Source organism: Amphibalanus amphitrite, unplaced genomic scaffold, assembly GCF_019059575.1.
Source record: "Amphibalanus amphitrite isolate SeventyFive unplaced genomic scaffold, NRLGWU_Aamphi_draft 000631F_arrow, whole genome shotgun sequence".
Taxonomy (NCBI): Eukaryota; Metazoa; Arthropoda; class Thecostraca; order Balanomorpha; family Balanidae; genus Amphibalanus; species Amphibalanus amphitrite.
Window position 1 is genome coordinate 89,627 of NW_024882125.1, and position 26,930 is coordinate 116,556.

The window sequence follows — 26,930 nt, forward strand, 5'->3', positions numbered from 1 at the left end:
AGCGCACATGGTGACCAAAAATTTTTCAAAGGGCTATGATAGGTTCGCCGCTAATGACGTAAGAGTGACGTCATTTTTGCCATTTTCGACCCCAAAAAAGGTTTCGCGGGAAGAGCTGTCAGGCCTACAGCTTTAGAGATACAGAAAAAATGTTTCAGACATAAAAGGTGTGGAATCAAGAGGGCTACAAAACTGCTATTTCGGTTTTTCGAATTTTTTGGATTTTGACCCCCAAAAATTAAAAAATTGATTTTTTGAATTTAATAGCCAAAAAATCCAAAAAGTTTTTTGAATTTCGAAAAAACCGGAATATATGTGATAGTCCCTACAGCCTTCTATCTACATACCAAATTTGAGATCAATACCTCTTTTTTTGGCTAAGTTATAGCGAAAAAAAAACTGTTCAAAATTGTTGACGTCAAATTTTCAAACTCAATTTTTAGCAATTCTAGACCTCGTAGCGCAAAACAAAGACTACCATTAGACTCCCCGTGACGAGCTGCATCGAATCGTTACCCATTTTATGCAAAAATATCAAGTTTGAAATTTGACCTTTTTTGACCTGACCTTGACCTGACCTCCACCAGAAAGTGACCTAAACCGTACCTGATGGTCTAATAGCCAATACCATTGAGTTGGAAATGAAAAACTGGCCATAAAACATGCATCGCACAACCTTAGTAAAGTTGGGTTCATGTGGTGACCCTTGGTGACCTTTGGTGACCTGACCTGTGACCTGACCTGGTATGCCAGTGACCTCTAATAGCAACATATGTACTAGACAACTGACGCCTTATCGCTGATTTTCGACAAAATGCGTTTTACTCGGTGTTATAGCGCTTTCCCTAGAAGCCCCGTGAACGGTGAAACATTTCATCTTTGACCTGACCTGTGACGTCATCGGTGACCCCGAGGTCAATGAAACTTGGTTTCCTTTAACAAGATTTGACAGGGCTATCGAACGCCGTTTGAATTTTCCGGATCCGTCCAGTAGTTTCGGAGATACGAGGGGGGGCAAAAAAATGCCCCCCCCCCCCCCACCGCGCGGAAGGTGGCTGGGAGGCCCACCGCCTGCCGGGTTAACGTGCCCTTCAAAGCCAGACACGGCCTGTCCCACTCAACTAGCTTCAGCTGGCTGAGCTGCGGCTGCTCCCAACCGCAGCCCATCCCGCCAGAAGGCTCATAATACCGAGCGCCAGAGCGACTCCAACCCGGGCTCGTATAAACAACAATACATGCAATGCACGGCTCGGAAGGCGATATCTATATCCCTAAAAAGTTCAAAGCAGCATCGTAGTAATTTTCAAAATGTTGATTAAAAAAAACTAAGCTTATCATCCCTGCATCCAGAAATCACTCATTCATGAACCGAGCTGAGTCAGTTTTCAGTTTATTCGCATCAGCATGTACAGATAAATGCCGCTCGTTTAGCGCGGCTCATTGTCTGGGAGTCGCGCGGCCCGGCCGCCGTCCCCGGTCCGCCCCGTTCTGGTGACGGCTCCGAGCGGCCGGCTGAGGCCCCGCCAGCCGGGCGCGACTCACACCGCCACACACGCACGAATACACACACATACACACGAGCTTAGGAGCGTATGAACAGCACACACTCACACACACAGTCTGAGGTGCTCACTGGTACCGTGCACCGCGGTCGCACGGTGGGTGGGCCGGGGAGAGGCCGCAGCCTCTGGGTGGCTGGGCCGGCCGGCCGGCGCCTCACCCGTCTCTCTCCGGCCGCCGGCCACTGGCCACGAACTGCAGGGCGCTGGGCGCCGCACATGCCGCTCTCGGCCGATCCGGCCGGAGCGGAGCGCTCATCACACACCGCCCCAGTCGCGGGGCGATCGCACCACGCCAATGGTCATCTAAAAATAGTCTGCGGCGCGCGCGCCGGCCGTCCTGCCGCGGCGGCCCGCTCACAGCGCGCCGGCCGCAGGCACATGTGGTGCTCGCCGCGCTCACCCCTCTCGGTCGGCTGGCGCTGGCAAGAAGTCCTGCTGTGGGTGGCCGCCGCCGGCCGCCGCTCAGTCCAGGTTGTCCTGGAAGATGAGGCGCACGTGCGGCGTGACGGCGCTCAGCGGCGTGGCGCAGAACGGGCACATGGAGTGAAAGCCATTGGTGCCGTGCGGGATCATGACGGCCGACCAGTAGCGCACGGTGGCCTCCGAGGCCATGTGGCCGCACGGACTGAACGCGTGGGTCGGCCGCTCGCAGTCCACATGGAAGCACGGCTCCATGCCCATACAGAGGCGCACCACGGAGCCCGTCTGTGGGGATATACAGGACAGGGTTAGACAGACACACAGACGGACACAACTGACAGGGTTAGACGGGCAGTCGTAGTCACACAGACATACAGAGCGGGAATTAGCCGGACAGCAACACAGACAGACACATGTCAGATACAAAGCCAAACACACGACGCCTCATACAGACAGACAAATACGCAATAAACAATTACTACACAGACACACGCAAACATGCACATTGCACAGACGCATACAGCGGTCCGGACAAGCGAAAGCGAGAAAACGAGAAGGAACATAACATTGGTACATGAACGATTCAAGAAGATAAGTATCCAGAAAGCGTCCAACACCAACCATTCGACAGCACACTGGACTTTATGTCATCGCACAGGAGTTGCTGCACGGTACCAAATAAATGGACTCAGTCTTGCCACACAGATACCGGTTTTTCAAAGAAAGACAGTCACATCTGGGGCGAACTAGGCTTGCACGATTTAAGTTCACATAAATAGTTGATATTTGACACAAAACGAACTGAGCTGTGTCGACTAAATGATGAGCTGCCTGCACTGTTTGGCGGCGTCTGAGCCTTGAAGGTGCCTTGAACTGAGCCTTGAACCCAAGGTGCGCTCGCTCACCTTGAAGCACATTGGGCAGGTGAGTGAGTCGGTGCCGTGCTCGTGGCCCCACTGGTGGCGGCCCTGCACGTGGCCACAGTTGAGGTACACCCACGGATCACCGTCACCCGTGGCGGGCGCCGCCGACTTGCGCGGGATCACCAGCGTGTTCAGACCCACCTGGCGGACGGCGGAGCAGTCAGAACGAGCGGTCAGAGGGGGCGGCTCTGTCACAGACAGCGGTCAGAGGGGGCGGAGCAGTCACACAGAGGGCGCCGGCCTGTCGGGTCGGGTCGGCCTCGGCGCTCCCCTCGCCCGGGCGGTGGTTAGGGGGCAACCCCGGGAAAGATGATTTTCCGGGGGTGCGGGCGGGGGCTCGCGGCCCGTCTGGAGCGCCGGGGAGGTATCCACCAGATCTCCCCGGCCCGGGGAGGTATCCCACAGCTCTCCCCGGGGCCGGGACGGCATATGCCATGGAACGGCACCGTCCCGGTCTGGCCAGACGGGCCGCCGTACAAAGTTAGGGAGGAGGCCGCAGGCTGGCGGAGCGCGTGTGGTCCAGCTGTAGTGGTCGCAAGGTCTGTCGGGGCGGCGGGGTTGCGCGTGGGACCTGGTGTGTGTGTGTGTGTTTATTTCGGTGATGCTCTGTTTCGTTTTGTTTTGTTGAAGAGGTGCCTCGTAATAAGTTTATGCTTTTGCACCAATTCAACTTTATTTCTGTCCATTGTCCATGCCCATAATCATGAATAAACGACAAACAAACAAACAAACAAACACGGCGGTCAGAGGGGGCGGAGCAGTCACACGGCGGTCAGAGGGGGCGGAGCAGTCACACGGCGGTCAGAGGGGGCGGAGCAGTCACACGGCGGTCAGAGGGGGGCGGAGCAGTCATACGGCGGTCAGAGGGGGCGACTCTGTCACAGATAGGCTCTCTCACAGACAACAGTCAGAGAGTGGCCATGACGTCCAGTCAGTAACCAGTCAGAGGGGCCGGCCACTGGCCAGAGAGCGATCAGAGCGGCTATGTCACAGACTGTTCAGAGCGGCCATAGGGGAAGGGGCACAGTTAGAAGTCAGAGAGGGACACAGATAAAGCTCAGAGGGCCCACCGTCCACCGTCCCCTGACTGTGCGCTGGGGACCACCCGCCGCCCACGGACACCCACTGACCGGACATTCTCAGTGACCGTCCGCTGACTGACCGAGCGCTGCGGGACCGCCCGCCGCCCACTGGCAAATACCCACTGACCGGAGACTGGGACACTGCCTATCGTCTGCTGATACTGGGGACCGCCCTCGGACACTGGGGATCGCTCACTGGCACAGGGAACTGTCCACCGTCCCCGCACTGACCGGACACTGGGAACCGCCCACCGTCCCCTTCACTGACCGGACACTGGGGACCGCACACCGTCCCCTTCACTGACCGGACACTGGGGACCGCACACCGTCCCCTTCACTGACCGGACACTGGGGACCGCACACCGTCCCCTTCACTGACCGGACACTGGGGACCGCACACCGTCCCCTTCACTGACCGGACACTGCGGTCGGCCGGCGTTGAGCTGATCCACCATCCGCTCCAGGTCGTGTTTGGTCGGTGACCGACTGAGACCCTCGGCCGAGCGCCACAGCAGCGTGGCGCCGCACAGGTCCACCAGCGTGCCGTCCTGCAGCTCGCTCGTCTGGTCCTCCATCTGTCCGTGTCAACAGACCGCAGTCAGAAGACAAACACTGCACACACTTCATACAGACGGATGGATGTCTTGTCCAAACCCAGAGCTAGGTGTATGACTATTAAATTTAGCCTGAGCAGAGTGTATAAACGTAAACGTAAGACGAGCCTCCCCAGCACCTCTGCAGCATATTTATTTCTAAGGTCGGGATAAGGCGGACTGCGGTACCCCTCCCACTCCTAATGTTGTGTGGGATCCAGACTAGTCCCTGCTAGAAGACTCCTTTCATCTCCTCCACCCAGCGTGCCGCACGTCCTTGAGGCGTGCCCCCTCCCCTCTCCAGTATACCGTACCTCGAGCCCCTTCTGCGCGGCGGAGCGAAGTGCGAACCCTCCCCTCTCCCATTGTACCATACCTTGAGCCCCTTCTGTACAGTGGAACGGTGCCCCCTCCCCTCTCCAGTATACCGTACCTTGAGCCCCTTCTGCGCGGCGGAGCGGTACTCTCCCCTCCCCATTGTACCGTACCTGGAGTCCCTTCTGTACAGTGGAACGGTGCCCCTCCCCTCTCCAGTGTACCGTACCTTGAGCCCCTTCTGCGCGGCGGAGCGGTACCCTCACCTCCCCATTGTACCGTACCTGGAGTCCCTTCTGTACAGTGGAACGGTGCGCCTCCACTCCCCATTAAATCGTACCTTGAGCCCCTTCTGCGCGGCGGAGCGGTATCCCTCCCCATCATAGCATACCTTGAGCCCCTTCTGTACAGTGGAACGGTGCCCCTCCACTCCCCATTAAATCGTACCTTGAGCCCCTTCTGTACAGTGGAACGGTGCCCCTCCCCTCTCCAGAATACCGTACCTTGAGCCCCTTCTGCGCGGCGGAGCGGGTGGCGCGCAGGCCGTACATGCCGCCGCCGACCGAGACCTCCATCCAGGCGCCGGGCCGGCCGCGGCCGCCGCAGAACGCGCCCTGCGGGTGCATCAGCAGGATGCCGTTGGTGGTGAGGCCGTCGATGATGCCGTCCGTCTCCCACTTGGTCGCCTTCTCCTGGGAGAAGGAGGACGTGATGAGTCAAGTGAGGCTGGGGTGCTGGGGACGCTAGTGTTGAGCGACTGGACACGGCAGAGTTAAAACACTGCGGGTGCCAGGGTGGAGTTGCGACTAGCCGTAACCTCTGTTTAACGGTACGCAGACTGCAGAGGTCCATGGACTACCATAAAAACCGTCTGAGGCTGTCATTGGGACTACATTCGAGTCGCTGACTGGGCTAACCTGATGGAAGTCGTGCTGATCTAGGTCTGGAGTAGGTGCTCGATTGAGCAGTGACTCAATCGTTAAACAACCTGTCTCACAACACAAGCAGCACAAGCAGGTCACAGCAGACCGATACCCTCCCACTAAACCGGAGGCGGCCTCAGCCGACCCCCGGGCTATCTCCCCAGCCCACTCACCCCGAGGAAGATATTTCGCGACGAGTCGAACCCGGCGGCGTATACGTTGGCGCGCATGGTGGCTCGGTTGACGAGCAGCCGGCAGGCGAACCTGCTGATGGTGCTGTGGACCACCTTGCTGTCGCGCGTGTCCTCCGCCTTCACGCCCGGGATGGTGTCCAGCACGACAAAGTCGATCGGCGACTCGGACGACCGGCCCACCTGAGACAGCGGACAGGCGGATGGTCAGATGGGCAGATAGACGGTCAGACGGACAGCGGTTCGAGGTACAGCGGCCGGAGGTACAGCGGTCAGATGGCTGGCGGTCAGACAGACGGCAGTCAGACGGACGGTCAGAGGATACCAGTCATAAAGACCAACAGGTGGCCCGCAGTCAGACGGACAGCGGTCCATAAGAGTCTGATGAATGTCAGAAAGGCTCGAAGTACAGTCGGAGAGATAGGCGAACGTCACATGGAGCCATCCCGCACCCGGGATAGGTGAAGGTGACATGGGCCAGGCGGAAGTCACATGGAGGGAACACCGCACGGAGTAATACGCATCACGGGCTATGTTGAGGTTCTGCTCGCTAGGGCAGGGGTAAACGGGGTGGCATATAAGAGTGTTGCCAGTAACGCAGGCAAGTTCAGCCGTACACACTTTGTGAGGTTAGTACAGGTTAGTCACCCGTCATAAGTTACAGACAGAGGGCTAGTCTGGTACTTTAATACCAGTGGTATAGCCTGCTGCCACCGATAGACGCATTGGGGTCAAATAAGTTCCCTAACGCTCAAACATTGCAAAAACGAGACGCGGACAAAAACACAGCCACGCGGATCCGTTCCTATTTAGCGCGCTGCAGAAAACAACGGAGCCTGCGTGACACTCAAGGACCCCTGTGCTACTGCGATTCAGTCAATTCCATCACGGACAAATGGACTCGGCCGACTGACTGGGGTGCCGCCGGTGTAATGTGACACCCGAACGGTGCTGCGGCGGGCGGCGCCGGCCGGAGACGGAGGGACCGTGTGACCGGGTCAGGACACAGGGTGGTACCGGCTGACAAGGTAGTTTGTTTGTTTTGTTGGGTTACGCCCTTCCGGTCTGAAGAGACCATTTCAGGGCCGGAAGGATGATAGGAATCAGGGGGAGACATTGGTCTGGGCAGACACCCTAGAGAGTCGCCGGGGCTGAGCCCGTTGACAGGGTAGTGCCGCGCCGCCCGGTACACGGGGCCGGCGGCACCTGTCCGGCGCCGCCACCCGTGCCGGGCCGTCAGTCCCCCCCCCCCCTCCCTCAGAGACGCCCCCCCCTGCCACCAGAGCCGCCCGGCACCGGTGAGCAGCCGTCATCACCCCCCAGCTGAGCCGCCGGTCGGAGCGACACCCGAGACCGACGACTCGTGTTCAGGGGCCGGGGCTGCGGCTCACCGGCTCGGTCACACCCCGAGATCGGGTTAGCACGCTCCGGACCTGGACCCATTTGTCGGAGTCTAATACGGATCGAACGGTATCCGTGAAGCATTCGGGCAGTATCCAGGACAGTGTCCGGACAATATTCGGACAAACCTTAATCATTAATTGATCCAAACCTACGGATAGACATCCGAGGAATATACATACATGATTAACACAGCATCATTCGGATCAGGGATAAATCAGTATCCGAGTCAGAAATCACTCAGGATCCAGGTCGAGGGACGAGAAGTATCGAGCAGTATCAGGGTCAGAGATCGAACAGTCTCCGTTCAGTATCCGTATGGTATCCACTCCGTACCCGTTCGTGCCGCTGACAGCCGCGCTGTCTCACCTGAAACAGGTCGGTGTCCGGATCGGGCGCGTACTCGACGATGATGGCCTTGTGCCTGGAGAGTGTGTACGAGACGCTGTGCTGACACCGGTCCCGCACGGCCTGCAACCGGACGGCGAGAGGGTGTATTCAGAGGGGTGACACGAAACGAGGGTACAGAGGGACTGGTACACGTGTATACGGGCACAGTGTGATCGGATAACTAACACACACAAGATAGTATCATGGGAGCGACTGAACAGACTGGCATTGTCACAGTGTCAACGAAAGGCCTGACACATACGGCACCGTGTTATCGGTGGGACTGACACATGCGACTTCATGTCATCGAAAGGAGTGACAAAAACGGCACATCGTCGTTGGAGGAACTGATTAATAGCTAACACAACTGACATCGTGTCATTACAGATACTGACACCGCAACATTAGAGGGACTGACACACACACAACACTGTGTCAATGGAGGGACTGACACAAACACCTGAACGGTGTTACAAAGTTCACCGACGACACAGACAGACACGGCTGATTCACGGTCCGTGGACACCGGTGACCGACCGGCAGCTGCGGGGCCCGGCTGTCTGAGTCACGTCTAAAGTCACAAATGTCGCCGTGGCGCCGCAACATACCGCCACTGGCACAGTCGCACGGCGCCGTGAAATACCGCCACTGACTGATACAGTCGCAACTGACACAGGCGCACGGCGCCGTGACCGCCGCGGGTCGTCAGCTACAGCCACACGCCGTAACCATCAATAAACTGGACAGCAGTCACACAGCAATGCACCGGCCACAAGCCAGCTAATCGTGCAATACAACAACAACAACAATACCGATCACTGTCCGCCACGTACTGAAATGGGTCAATAAGTCACAACCCCACCCTGTCAGCTGCTGTGGTGAGGTGCGGGCGCTGCCACGGGGACCGGGCAGCCAGGGGTGCAGTCCTCCTGAGGCGGGCCCTGCCCTGCTCTGCGGCCGCCCGCCGACCAGTCACTCACGTACCGCCGCCAGTCGCCCCAATACCAGCGCATGACGGCACGGCCGGCCGCCGTCAGAACGCGACGGAGCCCGTGGGGAGAGCTGGCGGGGCGCCCCGGCCGTGACGGTACGGCGCCGCACCCGTGACGAGTGATGGACTTCGGCGGACAGTTGCGTCATTATCTTACAAGATCAGTGGCGTCATCAGCCTGCAGGAGTATAGATTGTGCTGGAGGCCAGGGAAATGTGGCATAGTGGCGGTATGGCGCACATGGCCTATTGAGTGTTTTCCGTTAGTATTCTGTTTTCGTATTGTTTTGTTGACGAGGCGTTTGTGATTAGCCCACATCTTTGCACTAAGTCGTATATCAAGCCTATCATTTATGGCGTGTATGATAAACAGCAAACAATGAACCCAGTAGTGTATCGTCCCGAGGCTCAGACTGGGCTACTCCGATAACACCTCTCTGTGACCTGTTGTGAGCGGTTACAATGGGTCTCGATCCGGGCAGCTCGAGCAGCTCTCAGGCTGACGCGGCACCTCTCCGCGCTGACGGTAGTCCGTCGGTATCGGCGGCTCGCGTCTCTATCGTCGTGACGTCACGGCGCGCTATCGGCCCCGATGTGGTCACGGTCGCGGACGGGTGGGTCGTCCGATCCGGTTAGCCACCAGTAACAGCGCTGAAGGGGTGGCGCCGGCCCTGCAGCCGCAGATGGGTGGCTGGCGGACGACTCGACCTTCATTCAATATACCCTGGACTCGGTCTACCGGGGCCCCTTAGCACAGCGACTCGGCAGGTCACGGGCCGCGTCAGCTGACAGTGTCGGCTGAGAGCGGCACGGGCCGCGTCAGCTGATTGTGGCACGGGCCGCGTCAGCTGACTGACAGTGTCAGCTGAGACGGCACGGGCCGTACGGACCGCGACGGCTGATTGTGGCACGGGCCGTGCCAGCTGATTGTGGCACGGGCCGCGTCAGCTGAGAGTGGCACCTACCGCCCCACCAATTGAGACCAGAGACCCGTCTGACGTCACACCGTCTGTGACGCAGGCGCCGAGGCCGATACGGAGTACGGACCGAGTAACAGGACCGGTAACATCGCCACTCGGCCGAACTCAGTTCAGTTTAATTTAGTTTATTTCATTTGTAACTAAATAAAACAGTGAATACTAGGGTGACCCGCGTGCTCCGCAATGCGAGGAAGAGTAATTTTTGACCCGTGGGTGTTGGGTTGGTCCTGTGTCGATTTGGTTGGTATCCATTTCGTGCGATCGCTTTTTGACGGTCAAGCATTTTGTCATGAAACAAAAAAGATCCATCGCATCGAGGTGCCCGTGTCGTATTATCATGCGTTCTACTTAAGAATGATTCGAAAACTGCGTGAAGTCTTTTGAGGGCCATCGATGAATTTCGCTAAAAATGACAATGTAATGGTTTGGAACATTTACATTTTTAAGAATACTGTTGCTTATAATGTAAAAATGAAGATTGAGCCTTGGACAGAATTGAATGCTCTTTCCAACGGTACCATTTTCAACTGCCAAACGTATCAGGTTATACAGCAAAACCCGTGTGAATAATAAAGTGGCACATCATCGACAAACACCATTTTCTCCCGTGATTTGTACCACCTTGGCATCGATCAATTAGCTATTCACAATTTTCCCCTGAGAGGCGGTAGATTTCTCTTGCCAACAGGCTTTGTTTCAACTCGCTCTGTTTAACGGTCACCTAAAAATAAAATCAATTCCAAAATCCGTCAAAAACCGCATTTTTTCAACAAAAGTGCCCTCACGGGTGCACTTGGCACGTGCCAGCCTCTGCATCGTACACCATTCGACAGCACACTCAATTATCTACACGATGCTGTTTTCTCCGTGCCGATCGGACCCCTGGTCACCAAGATATTGCACGGGTACTGGACCCGTGTCGGACAAAATTAGCCGTTTTCGCCCGATTTCGCACGCCGACTTATACATGTAAAGTCTATGACGCGAATTTGCACTTTTTGAGCACGCGCCACGCGTTCCCTATCAATCCGATCGAGCTGAGACCCCTCAAAGGCACGTCGCGCATCCTTGATCTATAAGTTGTGCAAATTTCACCGGGCTAGGTGCAACGGTCTTGCCTGTAGTCCACGCAAAGCACCACCAAGTCGGGCCCTCGGTAACGGACAGACGCACCCTCCTCAAATAGTAATATAGACTTGGGATGAATTCTGGTATGGATTTTGCTAAATTGAAAAGTATCATGTATGGCGCCATTTCTTCTTTACAGATGTTTTAGAATTACTTTGTTGATTTGAATAAAAGAGTTAAGCTAGGCAAAATATATGTATTTCTTGTACTTTTTTTTCGCAACCTAGTATATACCAACGTAGTAGCTACCAAATCGAGAGAGGGGGGGAAGAGGGAGATTTGAATTTTTCGTGTTTTCGACGGTGGCAAACAATTTTTAAAAATCGTCTCGTTTGATTCCATCACATCGGACATGGTCATACGGCTTTATTTCAGCCACACTCGTTTCTACTAACCTGCACGTCTGGTCCTTTCTGCGTAGCTGACGGAGCCCCAGAAGATTCTCCTCGTGCCGTAGGACGTCTGTCACGGTAATGCTGAGTGAATGCGTCTGTCACGTCCTATCTCGCAAGCCCCAAGAGAAAAACCTCGCTGCAAAAACTGAACGCTTCAAAAAACCCGCAAAGCTACTCAAATAGTATTTAGACAAGCGGCTGCGCCACTTGCTTTGCTGCGTGGTAGAAAAATTTGCGGCACCAGCCAATTTGCTTTCGAATGGTGTTTGATTCATGTCGATGTGTCGTCTAGAAGCATAGATATGGACGGAAATGTGAAAAGACTTTAAAAAGAACTGTTCTGAAGGCTTTGTTGGATGAAATTTGGGTGATACGGGGTCAAGGCGGGTCAAAGGGGTCAGCCCCGGTCACTTTGGGTCAGGCCAGGTCACATAGGTCACCTCTCGTCCGCTGGGATCAGCCCGGGCCACTGTTCTGCTTTTGCCTCCACCACTACCCCTACCCCTACCACTACCACTACCTCTACCACTACCACTACCCCTACCCCTACCCCTACCACTACCCCTACCACTATTACTACCCATACTCCTACCCCTACCACTACCCCTACCACTACCCCTACCACTACCCCTACTACTACCCCTACTACTACCACTACCCCTACCACTACCACTACACCTACCCCTACCACTACCCCTACCCCTACCCCTACCACTACCCTACCCCTACCACTACCCCTACCACTACCCCTACCACTACCCCTACCAACACAGCTGGGTCATGTCAGGTCACAGAATAATTGGATCCAATCAGTACTAAAATATCAGACTTAAAGTGTTCCCAGCCCTGCCCCTATTCGTGCCATTCCATTACGCTTAATCGTATTTGTCGGAAATGGCGCATTGTGACAAATGTGGCGCATTGCGGCAAACGTGGCGCATTTTCACCCGGTGATTGAGCATGCATCTTTGCACCAAATTGCAACTTTAACAGACCATATTTGACAAAACTGTGCGATTTGCGGCAAAAATGACGCCCTGAGACAAATGTGGCGCATTGCGGCAAACACGGTGCATTTGTGTACTCGTATCGCAAACTGTTCCCATTGAAAGAAAATCAACACATTCTCTCGCCCCATTTTTATTCAAATTAAAAACTTGCCCATCCGCCAATGTGAGGCACCCGCCGCCGATCGGCATGCATTTAGTTTACAAAGTTTGTCGACCCCGGCTCTCAATGAAGATCTACGAACCGATCAAAATTTCATTGGCGTTCTTCCGGCGCCCGCCACGTGCCAACCGTGCACCCCAGCGAGTCGGAACCTAGAAAAGGCGCTGACGCGCTCTGTCACCTATAAGGTGTGCAAATTTCAGCCCCCTGCGCCGTACCGTCTGCCCTGTAGGCCGGCTAAATTGAACCCACTACACAGCGTGGCGGACAAACAGACAGACAGACAGATGGATCCTGTTCAAATAGTAGTATAGATACACCTACCACTACCACTGGGTCATGTGAGGTCACAGACTTTCAGATAAACTAAAAAAAGAGTTCCTAACCGTGCTCCTACTCGTGTAATTCCATTATTCTCAATCGTATTTGGTGGAAACGGCGCCTTGTGACAAATGTGGCGCATTGCGACAAAAGTGATGCATTTGTAATTGCCGTTCTGCCATACATCCTTCCACCGAATTGCACCTTTATCGGACCATATTTGACAAAGTTGTGCGATTTTGCGGCAAAAATGGCACTTCGTGACAAATGTGGCGCACTACGGCAAACGTGGTGCATTCGGTTAAGCGCATTAAAAGCTGTCTTTATTTACCGAAAATCAACACCTTCATTCGCCTCTGCTTATCAAAATAAATAAGCTGCCAATCTGCAAATGAGAGGCACCCGCCGCCGATCGTCATGCATTTTATTGTCAAAGTCCATTGAACTCGGCTGCCGATGCCTTGAAGACCGAGCAAAATTTAAAAGAAATACGCACTTTTCCAGCGCGTGCCACGTGCGAACCATCCACCCCCCGGGACTCGAACCTCGACACTGCACGTGCCCGTGACGTCATCAACACCCTGCGAAAATTTCACCCCCCTCGACCGCACCGTTTGACCTGTGCACGGCGTCAAAGCACCCCTCTGCACGGTGCAAACAGACAGAAACACAGAGTTTCATTCTACAAATAGTATAGTAGACAAGCGGCTGCGCCACTTGCTTCGCGGCGTAGTAATAAAATGCGGCGCATCCAATTTGCTTTCGAATGGTATTGGATTTAAATTGATCTGTCGTTTGGAAGCAGAGATATGGACGGAAACGTGCAGTGGAAAATTTTGAACGTAATAACTATTCTGAGGGCTTAGCTGGATGAAATTTGGGTCATACGGGGTCAAGTCAGGCCAAGTTGGTCATCATTGGTCACATTGGGTCAAGCCACGTCACCTTCGGTCAGGCCAGGTCGTATAGGTCACCACGTCATATTGGATCGGCCTGGGCCATACTTCTACTATTTCTACCCATACCACTACTCCTACCACTACCGCTAACACTACCCCTACCACTACCCCTACCCCTACCCCTACCCCTACCCCTACCCCTACCACTACCCCTACTACTACCCCTACCACTACTACTACCCCTACTACTACCCCTACCACTACTACCCCTACCACTACCCCTACCACTACCCCTACCACTACCCCTACCACTACCCCTACCAATACTACTACCACTACTACTACCACTACCACTACCACTACCACTACCACTACCACTACCACTACCACTACCACTACCACTACACCTACCACTACCACTGGGTCATGTGAGGTCACAGACTATCAGATTAACTGATAAACTAAAAAAAGAGTTCCTAACCCTTCTCCTACTCTTGTCATTCCATTATTCTTCATCGTATTTGGTTGAAATGGCGCCTTGTGACAAATGTGGTGCATTGCGACAAAAGTGGTGCATTTATTCCTGTCGTTTTGCCATGCTTCCTTCCACCGAATTGCACCTTTATCGGACCATATTTGACAACGTTGTGCAATTTGCGGCAAAAATGACGCCCTGAGACAAATGTGACGCATTGTGGTAAACGTGGTGCATTCGGTTAAGCGCATTGAAAACTGTCTTAATTTAACGAAAATCAACATATTCATTCGCCTCTGTTTATCAAAATAAATAAGCTGCCAATCCGTAAATGAGAGGCACCCGCCGCCGCTTGCCATGCATTTTAGTTGCAAAGTCCATTGAACCCGGCTGCCGATGCCTTGAGATTCGAGCAAAATTTGGAGAAAATGCACCTTTTTCCAGCGCGTGCCACGTGCGAACCATCCACCCCCTGGGACACGAAACACGACACTGCACGTGCGCGTGACGTCATCAACACCCTGCGAAAATTTCAGCCCAATCGACCGCACCGTTTGACCTGTGCACGGCGTCAAAGCACCCCTCTGCACGGTGCAAACACACAGAAACACATACAGAGTTTCATTTCACAAATAGTATAGTAGATTCAGCGGTGGGCTGGCGCAAAAAAAAAAATACTTAAGCGTCTCCCAATATAACTTTAACCCCCGCGATCAGGGCCGATATAATGTCGACACATACGTGCAATTAGACTCTGGCCGCCCGGCGTTCAGGAGCCCAACGGGTACAGAGGATCGCTCGGTGAGCTGCTTGTGGGGCCGGTGCTCAGTGCTGGCTAATCCGAGTTGCGCAATATTTCTCTAAGATGTATCTTAGAGAAATATTAAGATGTATCTTAGAGAAATATTGCGCAACTCGGATTAGCCAGCAATGAGTACCGGTCCCACAAGCAGCTCACCGAGCGATCCTCTGTACCCGTTGTGCTCCTGAACGCCGGGCGGCCAGAGTCTAATTGCACGTATGTGTCGACATTATATCGGCCCTGAACGCCGGGCGGCCAGAGTATCACTGCTGGTATGGGTCGATATTATATCGGCCTGGACTGCCAGGGTGGCGGAGTCTCACTGCTGGTACATATATATCGACATATCGGCCTAGACTGCCGGTGTGGCAGCGTTTCGCTGCTGCCTCCCCGTGGTCCCAGCAGCCGGCTCACCTGGGACATCTGTGGCTGCTTGACCTCGTAGTAGCGGGCCGGCTTGACTCCATTGGCGGCCACCCGCTTATGCAGCAGGAACTTGGACGGCCGACGGTCCTTGTCGCCATGAGCCACGATGCCATTGTACCTGCCGGCGGCGAGCGCACAGACGTCACCATCACGTGCACATGTGCACAAGCACGTAGCACACACGCAACACTAGCGTAACTCGCAACTCATTCGCAGTATGAGCGTAACACGCACATACGCACGCACACCCGGCCGGGCCGCTTGGACGCAGCTCGGTGTCGGTCGGGAGTTTTCCGGCGCGCTGTCACTCACAGCCGCTCTGAGGCGCTCTCACAGCCGCTCTCAGGCGTCTCCGGTGCACACAGCTAAACACAGCCGCTCTGGGGTCAGGGACCAGGGAAAAACGGACCGTCGGCCGGGAGGAAAGCCGTGCTCCGCTGAGCCGGCCGGCAGGAAGTTCTGGCGGCAGTTCCGGCCGCAGCCTCCGTGCCCGCGCAGATAGGACGGCCGGCGCAGCCTTTACCGCGGGCGGACGGCCAATGATGAACGAATTCGTATACATACACCACACTGCGGCCTCTACCGCGGACGGACGGACGGACGGCTAGGGACTATCCATAATGCCGACTATCTCGCACCACACTGCAGCCTCTACCCGGCAGACGACCCATGACTATCTGTATCCACATGACTCGCACCGTACACTGCAGCCTTTACTGCGGACGACCCTCAATGACCCACAACTACATATTATTTACTGTACCTGGTGCCCAGTGGGGTCTTTAGCTTCCCAGTGTGACTCACCCGAGTATGACGAGCTCGCCGTAGCGGTGGCCGGCCGGCGGCCGCGGGGTGACCACCTGATCCTGCGCCGGGCCCGACGGGACGCCCTCGGGCGGCTCAGTGTCCGGACCGCTGCAACGGCGCACCGTCAGAACAGGTGCCGACTCGGCGTATATCGGTCACACAATAGTACTAGGGGTACACAGGTGGGAACGGAAGCTGTGCTGGGGCATGGGCACCGACATAAAAATGTCGCAGTTACACATCGGCTGAAGTTATCAGTCAAAGGTACACGGGACATGGGTAAGCTGATCACAGGCACACTGAACTGGAGTATATCAGTATTGAGGTGCACAGGACTCAACTGAAAACGAAATAACTATATTAGTAAAATATAGCAGACAAAATACGCTGAACACATCATAGCCTACATTAACGGACATTAGCACAACAACTGGTAACTACGGCAGTCGCAAACCATCCCAGGTAAAACCAACCGCACCAGATGAACAGTAACTCAGCTGTGATTGAGGCAGACGACGCTAGAACGGAAGACGGAACGTAGGGCTCCAGAGGCGGACCCGTGAAGCCAAACAACGCGACTAAAAACACTGCGCGGCCCGGCTTCGGAAGGTTCGCGTGCATCCCACCGGCCACAGCTGAGTGGTCCGCCGACATTCAAAGTGGTGCTAAACAAGACGGCGACGTAGGTTCTATGGACTGCAGACACTGATGCGATCGGCGACGATCGGATTCGACATTCGATAAAGAAACGACGTATACCGTGTGCAAGGTTGATAACGGGGTAAAAATATATCCAAAATCATATCCAGCTGAGGTTTAAATTCCCTGCGCCCTCAAATACTGGGTGGCGTTTTCTAGCGCTGGTGATTTCGCCTTCTCTGGCAGAGAGCAGGAGTAGGCGAAACTGACCTACAGCGACCCCCGAGAAACCCAATTCAAAGGCGTTTCACGGCAAAAACCATGGCATTGTCTGGTCACCGACGGGAGGAAGCCAGCTGTACGCCGCTGAAAGGCTTCGGGCCACATAGCGGCCACGGATGGCGGAGCGATATCTCAGACTGCCAAACACCAGGACCTCGACCAGCATTGCGGAGCCGGTACATTCGACTCCCAGCTGGAACCGTTAAAATATACTGGGATCCGGAACCGTTCAAAACATTAAACGACATCGCATTCCCCTGGCCGGAACAATATCATTTCGACAAGGAGAGCGTTGGGGGGGGGAGGGGGCAAGCGACATTCCAACCCGCGTCCTGGCGTTGGGATGATTTGATCTGACGGCACACTCAAACAAAGTCCTCATTGGTATTTGGTGTGGAACTGGGGCTTACAAACGTGCCTAGCCTGCGTTGTGGTCAGAGCGTTAGACAACAAGACAGAACAGGACAAGCCGTACAGTACCGTACAGAACAAGCCGTAATCGCCACGCTGTGTATGTGGAAGGCTTGTGATGTCAATACATACATGCATACATACATACAGGACGTGTGCCCACAGTCGCCCGGCGGCGGTCCGCGGTCGTACCTACTGCGGTGGTATACTCACTGTTCTGGCATGCCGACGTCCATACAGTGTCGGATACATAGGGGTCACTGCCGGTCCAGCGACTGTCCCCTGCAAAAGTGACAGTAGAGAGGGGTTACAGGTCCATACAGTGTCAGATACATAGGGTTCACTCACTACTGGTCCAGAAACCTTCAATAGTGCAGAGGTGCAGTAGTCACCTGCATGGAATACAGTAGTAATAGCCAGAGTTGCATCTTCAACAGTGGCAAATGAACAGGGAGAGTTATACTTTCAACAGCCAGAACAGAGTTAAACTTTCAACAGTGACAACAATGAGAGTTAAGTGAGAGAGTGGGCCTGACAGTGAGTGGGTACTTCATACTGAGTGGGTCCTGGATAGATCCCCACTCCACATATACCCTAGCTAGATTCTGGGGGGATCCACACTTCATAAATATCCAGGAGGTATCCCCACTCTACATACACCCTGGTTTTATGTATCTACACTTCAAACATAGCATGAATTGATGCACACCACACTTCAAAATACATGCTTGGGATGGATCCACACTTCATAGATACCCTGGGAGGATCCACCTTCAACAAATACCCTGGATTGACCCCCACTCTAAAATAAGTACCTACCCTGGATGGAACCATACTTAATTTACACCCTGGATGGTCCTGGATCCTACTCCACATGTACCACAAGGATCTGCACTGCACAAATATGCTGGATGGATCCAAACTTTATTTACACCCTGGATGGTCCTGGATCCTACTCCACATGTACCCTGAGGCCTGATTCCTATGGGGATCAACTCTGCTCTGCCCTCATCAGATACCTGAGGGAGATGAGTATGGACACCCCATGAGCAATTAATATCACTGGCTAAGAATATCTTGCCTCTATAAGCAGTATATAGAGAATGTTTCTATGAATTTCTGCCAAAAACAATGGTATTTTAAGATCTCAAATTAGGATTCAGGCATCATAGGAGTCTCTGTCTTCTCCATAAATGTCAGACATCATGGACTTAACTCACAACATAAGTGAAAAGCAACTGCAATGATGCAATGTATGGTATCTGCATGCGATAGTGATAGGTAGGTACCAATACCAATCAGACACCACACCAAACCAAGTTAAGTTGCAATGCAGAGAATCAGGATGCATTCAGAACACTTGCAGTAAGAGCAGGATGAACAGATGATTACTTTTTCCACTATGCCAATGCCCCCACTTTCATGATAAATCACTATCACTAGTTAGGTACTTCATTATGCTGAATGACGGATGTTAGCACCCTGTGGAGTGTTGACTGTGGTGACCGTGCTGATATCTTAACATACCTATATCATATCATTATTTTAAGGTCATGATGCACTTTATGGGCTGCACTGCCATTCTTTGAACAAAGAAAACTCACACTGATGAATGTCACAATAATGAAAACAAAGCACAGACACACCACTGGTATGCAAGGATATAACACCTTTTAATACACACCTTGTGCAGGGTATAATGGATAATATGGATTCGGCACCGATTAATAACACAAAATTGATTTTAGCCGTTGGCAATCACTGACTCTATTACCTCACAACCCCAAACCTCACACTCTCCGGGCATTGCACAGCATCTACGCTTTCAGCTGGTTGAGCCGTCGCCAGTCTTTTCAATAGCAAGTCACTGCAGCGATCTATTATGACAGCTGACTAGTTTCAAGGCTGAATACCAGCTGATTGTGTTTTCATCATAAATGATATTTGAAGTAAGATTTGCACATTCAAAGTTGTAAAAGCTTTTCAAAATGTCTTGCAAATGTAATAATTACATGGAAATGATATCCAATCACAGCTTGTAATAAGCACTGTCGTGAAATCATTTCAGGGTATCACAACGTTTAGAGACAAAAGTGAAAAATTATAATTTGTTTAAGAATTTTCTTTCAATTACTTTCCTTTTTTTCTTTTCAGGTTGTAAATTTCTTTAAAAAATAACCTTTTTTATCTTTTTTCCTAATTTTTCTTAAACAAATAATATATCATACGGCCAGAATCGCGCGACCTTGACGACAATCAGCTGAAAAGAGTTGATGGCTAAGGAGACATTTGTGAAGGGTCTGTTCCCGTCGCTCCTCCAACCTCCTCCAAGCTCCTCTAACCTCCTCCCGTTTCAAAAAATCGTTCCCGTCGCTCCTCCAAGCTCATCCAAGCTCATCTTGATGACATCAGCACTTCACACCGCCTCCAAGCAAAAAACAACTCTACTGCCCCAGTCATCGTCAGATTCGTCCGCAAGGAGATGAAAATTGAACTGATGCGGGCGAAAAAAGTCCTCAAAGCCAAGAAGAAGCAGATTTTCATCGATGAGGACCTAACTCCACTCAGAGCAAGGATGTACCACAGTCTGAGGAAGGACCCAGACATCAGTGCCGTGTGGACCAGAGATGGCCGACTGCACTGCATAGCCACTACTGGTGGCAAAGAGAAGAAAGTGGTCATCGACTCACCTGATGATTTGTTCCACCTGGGGTGGAGCGAAGAAAAAATGAGGCCCTTCTACGCCTAGGAGACAGGCGACTCCCGTCTGGCCTGTGTCTCCAGGCCAAGGAAGCAAAAACACACAACCAATAGTGCATGTAGTGTACCAAAACCTGTAAGTGCCTCTTTTTTCTCTGATCACGGATACTGTAAAAGTCCTCAGAACTTTGAAGCTAAATTCCTAAGTCTAAATGTAAATGGACTTCGTAGTAAGCTCAAATATGGAGTATTGGATAGCTTTGTCACACTATTTGATATAGTATGCCTGACCGAAACTAAAACTGACTTGATTGACCAAAACTGGTTTGTAGGCTATACAGCTATACCACTGGAGAATAGAACAAAGTGTTTCCCATATGGTGGAGTACATGGTGTATGTATTTTAGTGAAATCTGTGTATTGTAAATATGTTGTAGCTATCTCAGAAATGCGTTCTGCCCTCGTCCAATGGATCCATGTAAAGGAAGAGGCATTTGGGAAAGGATTTATTCTAGGTGCTGCTTACTTTCCTCATGAAGGTTCAAAGTATGTCCAAGAAAGTATGTTTGATGACCTCCTTCTTGATCTCACAAACCTAACTGGCAGATATGACCTACCTGTTATACTTCTTGGTGATTTCAATGCTAGGACTGGGCTAGTGAGTGACAGTGTACCATTTGAAAGTGCCCATGTATCTGATTTACCACCTCAAGATAGTGATATATTTGAATCCCTAAATGCCCTTAGCCAATTAGGTATCGACATGGAACGTCATAGTCTTGATCACGTAGCCAATCGCCATGGATATCAACTCCTCCAATGTTTGAAGGCTGCAGATCTAAAAATTGTTAATGGCAGGTTTGGAAAGGATACTGGAGTAGGAAGCTATACCTGTACAAATGCAAATGGTCAAAGTGTTATTGACTACATGATAATGTCAGCATGTCTCCTTCCTAACATCACATTCTTTGAGGTAGATGTGCTGGATAAATGCTTATCAGATGTTCACTGCCCACTGGTCATGCACCTTACATGTAAGAAACATACCAACACCACAGCCAAGACAGGTGCTCCTGACGCCCATTGTGAGACGATACATGACACTACCCTAGGGAGAACACTGTTGCATACGCAATGGAAAAGCGAGCTTGCAGACTCTTTCTTAGCTAGCTTTGATGAAAATAGCATCCAACGTTTGATAGAAGAGTTAGACAATATCATGGAGCAATCACAGGAGGCTTCCAGTGACACCGTGAATCACCTGACAGACAAACTATGTGAAACCATACTGCACCCTGCCAGGGCACGTGGAATGTGCAAAACTAAGACTAAGCGTTTTGATATGCCAAACCCAAAACATCGGAAAGCCAAAGACTCTACCAAACCATGGTTCAATTCTACCTGTGCAGCCAAGTGAAAAGAATACCTATCTGCCAAAAACAAGCTGAAACTAACAAATTCTGATGCCCACAAATCTCAAGTACTGGAGCTTGCAAAATCATACAAAAAAAACCATAGAGGATACCAAGAGAAGGTACAATGTCGAGATAAATAAGAAACTCAAACAGGTGAGGCAACATAATGCAAAGGAGTATTGGGACATTCTCAAAGGACCGCTGCGTAATGGAGCGAACCATTCTTCAGTCCCAATTCAAACGTTCATGGCCCACTTTAAAAAACTGAACTCTGATCCCAGTGCCCTGGCAGATGCACAAATTGATCCACTGACCAGGGTTGATAGCTCCAGCATCTGTGATGTTATAAATGCTCCCTTTGAAGAGTGTGAAATAGGCATACAAATCAAGAGACTGAAAAACCACAAAGCCTGTGGGATCGACGGAATTCGCAATGAATTCATGAAACATTCGCCTAACACGCTTGTCAGCTGCATAACAAAAATGTTCAACCTAGTCCTGGAGTCTGGTGTTGTGCCAGCAGACTGGACTATCGGTATAATCAGACCACTGTTCAAAGGGAAAGGCTCTCCTGATGACCCAGACAACTATAGAGGAATTACCCTTTTAAGCTGCCTGGGGAAGCTATTCACAGCAGTCATAAACCATAGACTAACACTGTATATTGAGGGCAAAGGTGTGATCGGTGACGAACAAGCAGGCTTCAGGTCTAACCACTCCACACTTGATCATATTTTTGTTCTGAAGTCTATAATTGAGTTTTACTCCTTCCACCACAAGCGCCTCTACTGTGCCTTCATTGATTACAAAAAAGCATTTGACCTGGTCAACAGAGCAATGCTCTGGTCAAAACTGATTTCCAATGGAATTAACGGTAAAATTTTCAGAGTAATTTACAACCTGTACGCCAATGCCAAATCGTGTGTCCGAGAAGGAGACGATGTCTCAGATGTATTCTCCTGCAACATCGGCGTCAGACAAGGTGAAAATCTCTCGCCTCTTCTTTTTGCGCTCTACCTGAATGACTTCGAGCTATCGATTTCCAAAAAATTCAAAGGCCTTGATTTTCTCAGCGAGGAAATAAGGGAAGCATTGAGCGATGATGATGTGGAATATTTTGTTAGAATATTCTGTCTACTTTACGCCGATGATACAGTTGTGCTTGCCGAATCACCAGCAGAGTTACAGGCAGCATTAGACGCTGTGCATAGCTACTGCCAAGAGTGGCAATTACAGGTCAATACTGCAAAAACCAAAGTCATTATATTCTCAAGAGGCAGGGTAAGAAAGGCGCCAACTTTCCATCTCGGAGGCGAGGCACTCGAAATAGTCCCTGAGTACAACTATCTGGGGACCATGTTCTCGTCAAATGGCTCAATGAAGGCTGCTGTCCTCAAACAGGTGGCACTGGCTAATCGAGCCCTTTTTAAAGTATGTTCGATGTCAGCAGCTCTTCATCTTCCTCTGAATACTTGCTGCGAATTATTTGATAAGATGGTGGTTCCGGTTTTATTGTATGGATGCGAAATTTGGGGACTAGATCATGTGCAACATTTGGAAAACTTTCACAAGAAATTCATAAAACATCTGTTACAGATCAGCAAGTACTCAGCAAATTGCATGGCATATGGAGAATTCGGGAGAATACCCCTGAAGGTTATAATTAAGAAAAGGGTCATTGGCTTCTGGCTAAGGTTAAAAAATGGGAGCACGCGCAAACTTTCTCGGATATTGATGGAATTGCAGTTAAAAAAGCTTCAAAATTCAGACTTCAATCCACACTGGCTGTCTAGTGTGAAAAGTATTCTGGACAACGCAGGGCTTGGGAATTACTGGCTTCAGGACCCTGTCAATAACGCCGAGGTGATAATGACCCTCGAAACGCGCCTTGTCGACATAGAGACACAAACATGGGCGGAATCTGTGCATACGAACTCTCTGTGCATAAATTATCGAATTTTTAAAGAATCTCTTAGATTTGAACCGTACTTAACAATTTTAGGACTGAAAGGCCGACGTACAATCTCTCGGTTCCGCTGTGGCAACCATAATCTGCCAATCACCGAAAGCAGACGCCAACATAACTCAACCTGGAAAGCATGTCAAAAGTGCTCAAGCAACAAGCCTGGTGATGAATTTCATTACGTTTTGGAATGCCCGGCCTTCAAAGATCAGCGGACATCTCTGCTCCCGCCCTACTATTGGAAATATCCCGACACAACTAAATTTAAGGCTCTCTTCTCGACAAACAAGAAGACACTTCTTCACCGCCTATCTAGGCTTATCCAGCACATCACCGATGCCTTTCCATAAATCTGCAGCCTCAAGTGCCCCCCCCCCCCAGCCCATCTCCCTTCTCTCAGACTCTACCCCCCCCCCCCCAACCCCCAACATGTCGGATTGCGATGTAATCAAAGGTATGTGTATTTGTTTTTGTGTGTGTATGCGTGTGTATGCGCTCATGTGTAGCACTAGTACTGACAAATGTACAAATAGTGGGAGTCGCTAACTACGCTAACTATGCATGTCCAGCTGCGCCTGGACACGTGTATGAAGCCTGTGTGTATTGTGTACATATTATGCATATTTGAGCCAAGTTCCCATACCCCCAGTGGGGTCGTGGATAAATACATTCATTCATTCATTCATCCACATCTCACCACCACTATTTGCCTCCTCCCTCATCCCAAACGAAAGTTGGATTTTTGGAGGATTTTTTTTTTTTTTTTTTTTTTGCTCGGTCGGCCTAGTGCCATTCCCGAGCAGTGGGCAGTTACTCCGGCAATTTTCGCCGGGCAGCAAGTGTTACGTTAAACCGGTTTATGTGAACCCGGTAGCAAAAACAACGTGGGATCCTATCTTAATGTGGAACCAAAGCTAAGGGAGGTACTTACGTGTACAGCCAAAGAGCCGAGATGTCTGGAGTCGCAAACACAACAATGGGAATGACTTTATTAACAATACATGATAGACATGAACACTTGTGAGCTGGTGTCAGTGTAATGGAGCCGGGAAGCTTTCATCGCACTGACAGAAGGTATAAGACCTTCTAGGCTCCAGCCCCCCGGCGGGGCCTTGTTGTGGGGTGTACCTAATGGTCGGGAGAAAAAGTCCTAAATAATAAAAAACCCGACGCCTAACGCAAAGGGCAAAAACCTCGCACCTAAGCCAAAACGGCGCGAGGGAAAAAGCCCTGTAACCGCGATTAATTAATGTGTGAGTTTGGGGGTGAGCCGGGAGACGAGGGCTCTGGTTAGCGTTTTAGGGGCGGCAGCCGCGGCCCTAACACGCTAAAGGCTCTTGATGATCCGAGCGTCGGCGAGAAAGACGAACAGAAGGTCGTGGATATCCGGATGAGTGTCGCCCAGGAGAGTCGGAAGGTCGAGAGAGAGTCCATGTGTGTTAATGTATTGTACTATATGTCTGCGGTGTTGGTGTAGGTGTGGGCAGTGGAGGAGGAAGTGTGAGATGGTATAGCGTGGGTGGTCGCGGCAGTGGTGGCATATGGGTGGAGGTGCTCTGTCCAGGATGTAGTTGTGGGTGAGTTGTGTGTGGCCGAGCCGGAGCCTGGCTAGGACTCTCTCTTTGATCCTTGTGTTTTGATGGGAAGAGTAGAAATGGCAAAGTTTCGGTTTAATGGAGAAGAGATGTGGTGTATGATCATCTATCCAGCATTTTTGGCGGTATCTCTGGAAGGCACGGAAGAGCGAAGACAGAAAATCCGGAAGGGGGAGAGCGAGATGATTTCGAGATGGGAGATGAAGACCTTCTTTGGCTAGCTTGTCCGCTTTTTCATTCCCCTGTATTCCAACGTGGGACGGAATCCACAGGAGAATGACGTGTTTGTTTTCATCGGTAAAGCCAATAATCATCTTTTTTATTTTATAAACGATTTCGTTTTTTTCCATTTTTCTGTGAGCTATTGCCTTTACCGATGAAGCTGAGTCTGTGCAGATCACAGCCTTTTCTATGTTTTTCGACGAGACATATTTGAGTGCTGAGTGAATGGCTATCAACTCAGCACTAAATATGCTATGGTCGTCGTGTAGCCTACTTGTTTTGTTATGATGGTCAGATGTGACAGCGGCTGCCGTCCTCCCGTCACAAACTGAACCATCTGTATATATGTATGCATAGTCTTTATGTTCTTCTTTATGCTCATAGAAAAGTTGAATGCTTTCTTCTTTTGTGACTTTTGATTTTGCCTCTGCGTACAGGCAAGGCCCTAAATACAAGGTTGCACGGACTAATTTCTACTAAATCTACCAGAATATAGTTTCACGGTTGGGTATTTTAATAACTATTCAATCAAAACTTCTTTATTATTTCCTCGTTATCATTTATAAGCAATTTTATAAATTGACTATCAATTTGCTTGCCTTTTACTGGCAAAATAACTTTCTAGTATTGGGTCAACATAGTTAAGTAGCAGTAGGAACCATATCTGGCAAAACCCCAATGCCTACATACAGCAGAAAAGCAGCCACCAGGTGTCGCCACAGTCGCCACTTGGTCGCCACACAGATGTCGCGCGCGTCGCCAATCGCCACACTACCGATTTCCATAAGGACGCATATGTACGGATATGTATTGGAAAGTCGCCCTTAAGGATTACGCTTACATCCTTTGCTTACGAGGTCGGTGGTTGGAAATTGGGAGGGGCTCAGCTATTTTCGACCACGGATATGGCTTTATCACATGATGAGGAACATGCTGATAAGCGTTTTATGTGTCATAACAGCACATAAGTATTTTTAATCATTTTTCAAAAATAGCCGTTCTGCCGTATCTTTCAGTGCAAGGTGCCGTCGGTCATCCCCGACGTTACGTCACGCCGGGGATTGCCAGATTTTCCTACTAGACTTCGACGCCCCCTGCGTACAGGAATGCAATATTCTCTATGGCTGGCAGAAAGAAAGAAGAGATGGGTGGCCGATGAAAAATAGATGGAAAATATTTTTGGAGGAGGTTCTGCGTAGACATATCTGGCGCACGTAATACAAATGAGAATTGTTTATAAATGAGACTTGAGGGAAGTGGAAATTATTTTAGTGATCGATGAGGATGGGATATCTTTTAATAGTTATGTTCGATATAAATATATGGTTATTTTATTAGAAAGAGATTGTTAACTCTAAATTGCTGTTTGCGCGCCATAAATCGCCGACCGTTACAGCCCGCAAACAGCTGATTTCCTCGCAGAAATGTTCCCGTGGCTCCTCTGAAACGGCTCTCCTCCAAGCTCATCCAACCTCATCCGAGATTTTTTGGGAGGAGCGACGGGAACAGA

The 26,930-nt window shown here is 51.1% G+C and overlaps 1 protein-coding gene across 2 annotated transcripts; it reads right to left on the reverse strand.

Moving 5' to 3' along the window:
• Positions 1 to 1,360: 1,360 nt before the first annotated feature.
• LOC122363635 (protein pellino-like) lies at positions 1,361 to 19,383 on the reverse strand. 2 transcript variants are annotated; one of them, XM_043333139.1, is made up of 10 exons: positions 19,210 to 19,383; positions 17,739 to 17,807; positions 16,191 to 16,301; positions 15,375 to 15,504; positions 7,780 to 7,881; positions 5,992 to 6,192; positions 5,399 to 5,587; positions 4,404 to 4,562; positions 2,888 to 3,046; positions 1,361 to 2,267 (listed from the first exon to the last, which is right to left on the reverse strand). In XM_043333139.1, the coding sequence occupies exons 2-10, from the start codon at positions 17,759 to 17,761 to the stop codon at positions 2,025 to 2,027; spliced, it is 1,317 nt and encodes a 438-aa protein (XP_043189074.1). In that variant the 5' UTR covers positions 17,762 to 17,807; positions 19,210 to 19,383; the 3' UTR covers positions 1,361 to 2,024. The 2 variants fall into 2 exon arrangements, with proteins under 2 accessions (XP_043189074.1, XP_043189075.1); XM_043333140.1 differs by having other exon boundaries at positions 19,300 to 19,346.
• Positions 19,384 to 26,930: the final 7,547 nt, after the last annotated feature.